Consider the following 6,394-nt stretch of genomic DNA (forward strand, 5'->3'; position numbering starts at 1 on the left):
GACAAAACAAAATAAATAAATAAAAAAGACAGGGGTGGGGGTGGAGGGAGGTGCTTTTTTTTTTTTTTTTTAATGCAGGGTATGTAGTCCAGGCTGTCCTCAAAATCTCAAGAGATCTGCCTTCGTCTGCCTCCCAAGTCCTGGGATTAAGGGTATGCACCACCATGCTAACCAAGGATGTATTTTTTAGAAAGCAGATTAGCATGGAGACAAGTGGAAAAACTAAGGGCCTTCAGAGTTGGACAATGAACTCATTAAACCAGACAGCTTCTTTACCAAGGGGAATGTCAGAACTTCTCTTTTGGTTCCAAATTCAACACAGTACAAAGCAAGGAAACATTTATTTACTGCACTCACACAAATAATGATTGCGCATCCTGAAGTTTACCCAGGTAGCTTAAAATATCAAATATTCAGTTCCTACTGAAGAACTGTCTTCATTTTCAATGCTACTCAGAGAATAAAAGAAGGGAAAATTCATTCAATGTTGAGCACTAGCACGTCAAGTGCCACTTCTTTCTCTGGGACAAAACACGAAACCATGATCCAACAATTGCTTTCCATTTGGTTTCACTGATTACCACTTAAAGAACTTAACACAGGCTAATGCTCTAACAGCTTTCTTATCTGAGACAAATTTAACTCTTAAGATCACATGATTTGACAAGTAATGTACAAATATTTGTTAAGAACTTACCAATCTGTCAATCATTTCAAAGAGTTCATTAATATACACAGCAATATATTTATAACCAGAAACTATACTAATTAGACACATCATTTGTTAAGCTCTACCTGAAAACATGCCATTTTAAATAAAACCCTAAAAATTTCACTCTCGCGTTCTATGGTTTAACAATGAAGTCGCACTGAAGCAGCAGAGATCTCCTTGCTTATAGGAGCAGACCAGCAACAGGACAGATCACAGTATATGTGATACAGATGAGTCTCGGAGTTCTCGTCAAGAACGCCAAGGAGTTGCCAGAGAGGTTATACAGTGGCTTTGATTTTTATTTTTTTAACCTGGAATTCTACAAATTCCAAAGTGGATCAATTGCTTCATCTTTTGAATGAACAGCACCAGTCTTGCCCACTGACAAAATTAAATCTGACCTTCTTTCTTAGTTCACAGGTTTATTATGAAAAACACCGCAGTGCTCTTGTGCAGTGACATCATCTTACAGGAGGGGAAACAGTTCTGTTCAAAACAACTCACCAGGTTTTCTGACAATAACGAACATGGGGCTGAGATCTGAGAAAGGGATAAACTGAGTGCAGACAGATCATACAATTAAATTAAATGGTATCCCTGAAAATAAACAGAACAAAGAGGGGGGGCCTTGGTACTTATTTAAGCTCCAATGATTGCTGCTATCCTTATCTACAGTCATGCTGAGTAAAGCTACAGCTAAATGAAGTTAAACTGTACTCACGAGGTGTTACTGTTTACATCTTATTATCTGCAGTCTCTCAGAGAAAGCAAAAGTAACTACAAACAGCGTTATGCCAGAAACTGGTTTCTTGACCAACAATGTCGCTTCAGCATGCAATGAACTGGTTCATTCTAAAGTGGTCACGGCTGTTGATGACAAGAGGCTTTGTATTTTTATATGGCACATCTTTTGGTCCGTGTGAAAACAAGTTTTTTGAACGTTAACTATTTTCTGACACTTTGGAGTTACTGTTGCTCTTCCCATTTCCATTAGGTCAATATACGGTTCGTGGCAATACTGTACAAGTTTAAAATTCCATTACAGGAAGTAGTCTGGGGTACGACGAGTAACATGTGGCTCACCTCTGCGAGGTGCTGGGTCAAACTGCAAGCTGAAAAACAAGAAAGATTCACCGTCTCCATCCCAAGTCATCCATGTATTTATCAAAATTAAGACCTTCAATTTTTCAAACTCTACATTTTTTTTCCTATCCGATTTCAGTCTTAATGTCTTAACAGAATTCTACTTCAGAGCTAGGCATGGTGGGGCACAACTATAATCTGAGCATATGGGAGGCTGAGGCAGAAGGCTCACAGTTCTGTACAACCTCAGACTACAAATACAAGGCAAGAGCCTGTCTCAAAATAAACCAAAACCAACCAAATGAAGAAAGAAACCTACTGCAGCAGAATCATGCATTTAATCATAAATGTCCTCTGTGCATGTGTGTGCATGCACTTGAGAGCTTGTGTGCGTGCACAGAATCACCTGGAAGAGTTTCAACTGAGCAACTGTCTGGATCAGGCTGTCCTGTGGGGACATGTCAGTGGTTAACTGTCTTGTTAAAAACATCAGTTCATAACTGAAGTAGGAAGACCCAGTGAACTGTGCACAGTACCAGTGCCTGGGCAGAGGGTCCTGAACTGTGTAAGAATGAAGAAAATCAGCTGAGCAGAAGCAGAAGCAAGGATGCAAATGTTTACTTCTCTCTATGCTCAACTGTAGATGGCATATGACTAGCTGCTTTGACGGACTGTAACTTAGAATTCAAAGTTGAATAAACCCTTCCCTCCCCTGTGTTGCTATCACAGCAACAGAAAGAACAATAGGCACCTATCCTCTGGCCTCTGCCTCCGAAGTGTGAGGATTGCAGGCTTCAACTACCACGCCCAGCTTATGAGGGTCTTTTGGGTTTTATTTGAGACAAGGTCTCATTGTGCAACCCGGGCTAGCCTTGAATGCAAGAGATACTCCAGCCTCTTAAGTGATTAAAGGCATGTGCCACACTTCACTCGTGAGGGTCTTTTAACTTCACTCCCTTCAAAAAGCCAAGACAACTTTTAGTCAGAGAGGCTATTTTTATACAATGGGGCACCTTCTAAGATTTAAAGAAGGGTTCTACTCAGTAAATTTAAGTGTCTAACATACTGGTTTGGTTTCTTATTAAGTCCGTAATAAAAACATGGGTTTAGAAGTTGAAATCCTAGTAATTTGTATGGGGCTATATATCAGGTAAGTTAATTTCTGTTGATGTGTAGGTCTGTTCCAAAGAAAACTTGAAGCTGGGTTGTAATCTGACTTAACAAGAGCCAGAACACTTACATCTATTGAAACTGATTATTCAGTACTGGCTTGGGTGTAAATACTTACAAAGAGTATTTTAGAGTATCATCAAGCTCCATGATTGCAGCCTGGTTACCACAACGATAGCAATAGTTTGGAGCACTGAAAATTGTTACTACATTCCGGTCATGGCACCAGTTATAGCCCTGTAAGGAAAAGGCAGAATACTTTTATTTACTCACATACACAAATAAATATGACTGCATTCAAGAGAGAAAAACAATAGCTTCCCACAAAGGGGCCTAATTTTCTGTGTTTTGTATAACCTATAAAATACACATGTATCCATCCACCTGGCTCTAAACCAAAAAACTTTTTTTTTTTTTTGCATTAAAAAACAAACTTAAAAAGGCTTAGGCTGCAGTGCATTGTTACAGAAGGCAGTGGAATCCACATAAAAGTCCAAGGACCCAAGATCCTGTGGGCACGCTCTCAAAGGACTACGGGAAACAGAAACCCGGACTCTGCTCTAACTTGAGATGCTACATGTGGTACAACACTACCACATGCTAAGTGTGGAGGTAAAATGACAATTTTCAGAAGTCAGTTCTCTCCTTCCACCAGGTGGGACCCAGGGATCAAACTCAGGTCACCAGGTTCAGCATCAAGTGCCTTGACCTGCTGAGCCATCTTGTCAAAGCATGAGATTCTAATTCTAAGAGTATGGTGGTAATGGATGTTTCATGTTAAGAACCCTTGCAGAATCAGCGCTACAGAGACAGCTCAGCGTTTAAAAGCACTGACTGCTCTTGCAGAGGACCGGGGTTTGGTTCCCAGTACCCACACTGTGCCTAACAACTGTCTGTTACCCTAGTTCCAGGGGATTTGATGCCTTCTTCTGGCCTCCTTAGGCACTGCACATATGACACAGTTATAAACATGCAGGCAAAACACCTATACACATAAATTAAAAAAAGAAACCCTAGCAGAAGAAACCTTTAGTTTTTTTTCTTTCAAATTACCTATAATCCAATGATCCAAAGGACCACTTCAATGTATACATAAGTATACATGCTAAATATACAAAACTTTAAAAATGTAAAATATCGTGGGTCGTGGTGGCGCACACCTGTAGTCCCAGCACTTGGGAGGCAGAGGCAGGTGGATCTCTGTGAGTTCAAGGCCAGCCTGGTCTACACAGTGAGTTCCAGGACAGCTGGGGCTTACAGGGAGACCCTGCTTCAAAAAAAAAAAAAAAAAAAAAAGGAAAAAAAAGTAAAATATCACACCCCTCTCTATCTCCCTACATCTTACCCTCTCTCATCAAGTCACAAGTCCTTCCCAGTCATTCAGAATTCTCTGAAAATACATTAAATATATACCACAAGTTTGATTTTAATTTCAGAGTTCATCTACTGGAAAGGCTCCAGCTATAGTGGCAAACTCTCTACAAGGAATATATAGAATGTTTCCCTAACAGCATTAATGTAAAACCCCTTTCCTTCAGTTACTAAAAGGTAAATTGTACTTCAAAGAACAGAACATACCTCCATCACCAGCTGGTGAGCTCTGGACACCAACGTGAGGCCATTGGCATGATTAAATGTCTCAGAAATATCTTGGCCAAAGGTGTAACCAGCTCCTCGAGGAGATATACCCCATCCACCACGATCATCTGGATCTGACCACAGTAAGTCACACATTGGACCCTAGAAAGCAGGTTCAAGTTACAAAAAATGGGAAATTCTTGACTTGATAATTCAGACACAGCATTCTATAAAGCCACTTTCTGAGTTGTGTCTGCTAAACGCAGCAATAAGCTCTACAGCTAAAGAGTCTCTGAAATGATGAACAATTCCTATGAGGCACAGCTAACCTAACAGTACTTCCAACAGTTAACATGGCCCAAGCTACCTGTGTATCCAAGTTCCAATATTAGGTAGTAAGGAATAGTAGCTAAGACAGATTTGTTATTGTTTTTTTGAGACACTGTTTCCCTCTATAGCCCCAGCTGACTGTAACTCCCTTATGTAGACCAGGCTGGGCTCAATCTCATAGATACCCACCCACCTGCCTTTGCCTGTTGGGATTAAAAGTATAGGCCACCACATCCAGCAGACAGATTTTTAAAGGCAGATAACCTAGGTCCTGGAGTTCTAAGCTTCTTCTGAACAATGGGATTAACAAAGAGGGCTTAATCTTACCTTGTTTGGAGAAACAGAGTACACATAATGAACTAAGTTAAAATTCAACATTCTTTCCCTTTTCCTGAAGTTTTCTGAGAATGTATTAAACAGACACCATACCTCATGAGGAACTTCTTGTAGGCGATCAAGCGCTCTGATGTGATCCAGTGTATCTATGGATGGTGAAAGACCACCATGTAGACAGAAGATCTGAAAAGTGATTAAAAATGTTAACTACACCTTAAAACAAACTTAAAATACTTGGACTAAGCTTAAGGCAGGAGCCTTAAGCATTGGCAACAGCAGAGTCCCTCAACAAGGTCTGTCGCTCAAGAACTGGCCACTGCAAACACCCACTCTCAACTACTGAGTATCCATTCTCTTCTTCCTGATAAACCAACACCATGGCATCCACTGTCTTCAGACTCAGACCACCTTCTTACAACCTTGTGCACACATACCTCTATCAGGACTAGCAGACAGTGCTTTACAAGTCCTAGACTCATCAAGAAACAACCTTCAAGGCTGGATTTCATTTTCCATCCCCATGATCCCACCCTATACAGCTCAACACCAGATAGCCAAGAAAAATTTAAGACCAGCAGCAAGTTCTAAGATGCACAAACCTGCCCATCCACCAAGGCAGTGAGAGGAAGATAGTCAAAAAGATCTGTGAAATATTTCCAAACATTGGCATTTCCATATTTTCTTAAACACTCATCGTAGAAACCATAAACTTGTGTGATCTGTCTGCTCTCATGATTCCCCCGAAGAATGGTGATGCGCTCCCGGTAACGAACCTAAAACAAAACGGACAACACAGGCAGCTAGCTCTTTCATCCAACATTTCAGCAAACTTCCCATAGGGAAATCCAGAGTCTCAATTTTGTTAACCCCCCCCCACCCAATCCCCAACATTAGAATGAACTGAAACAAGTATTTTAAACGCTCACCTTTTTTTTTTGGTATTTTTGAGACACAGTTTCCCTGTAGCCATAGCTGGCTTGGAACTCCCTATGTAGATCAGGCTAGCCTTGAACTCAGAGATCCACCTGCCTCTGCCCCACGAGTGCTGGGACAAAAGGCATGCCTCACCACACCTGGCTTTAAATGCTCACCCTTTTTTTTTTTTTTTTTTTTTTTTTTTTTTTTAAAAAAAAAAAAAAAAAAAAAAGAGGACGATAAATCTTTCACTGTGATATATCAAAATAA

At 40.5% G+C, this 6,394-nt stretch overlaps 1 protein-coding gene across 3 annotated transcripts in view; it reads right to left on the reverse strand.

The window, feature by feature from the left end:
• Window positions 1-322: 322 nt before the first annotated feature.
• The window catches only part of Ppp2ca (protein phosphatase 2 catalytic subunit alpha), a 27,513-nt gene continuing 21,441 nt past the window's right edge, over window positions 323-6,394 (reverse strand). For all 3 annotated transcript variants that reach the window (XM_008827890.2, XM_029560867.1, XM_008827886.3), the window contains 5 exons: window positions 5,809-5,982; window positions 5,303-5,392; window positions 4,544-4,705; window positions 3,084-3,202; window positions 323-1,824 (listed from right to left, as the gene is read on the reverse strand). In XM_008827890.2, coding sequence (XP_008826112.1) covers window positions 1,752-1,824; window positions 3,084-3,202; window positions 4,544-4,705; window positions 5,303-5,392; window positions 5,809-5,982 — 618 coding nt within the window. In that variant the 3' untranslated portion in view covers window positions 323-1,751. The remainder of the gene's footprint in view (window positions 1,825-3,083; window positions 3,203-4,543; window positions 4,706-5,302; window positions 5,393-5,808; window positions 5,983-6,394) is intronic.

Source organism: Nannospalax galili, unplaced genomic scaffold, assembly GCF_000622305.1.
Source record: "Nannospalax galili isolate Female #2095 unplaced genomic scaffold, S.galili_v1.0 scaffold970, whole genome shotgun sequence".
NCBI classification, from domain to species: domain Eukaryota; kingdom Metazoa; phylum Chordata; class Mammalia; order Rodentia; family Spalacidae; genus Nannospalax; species Nannospalax galili.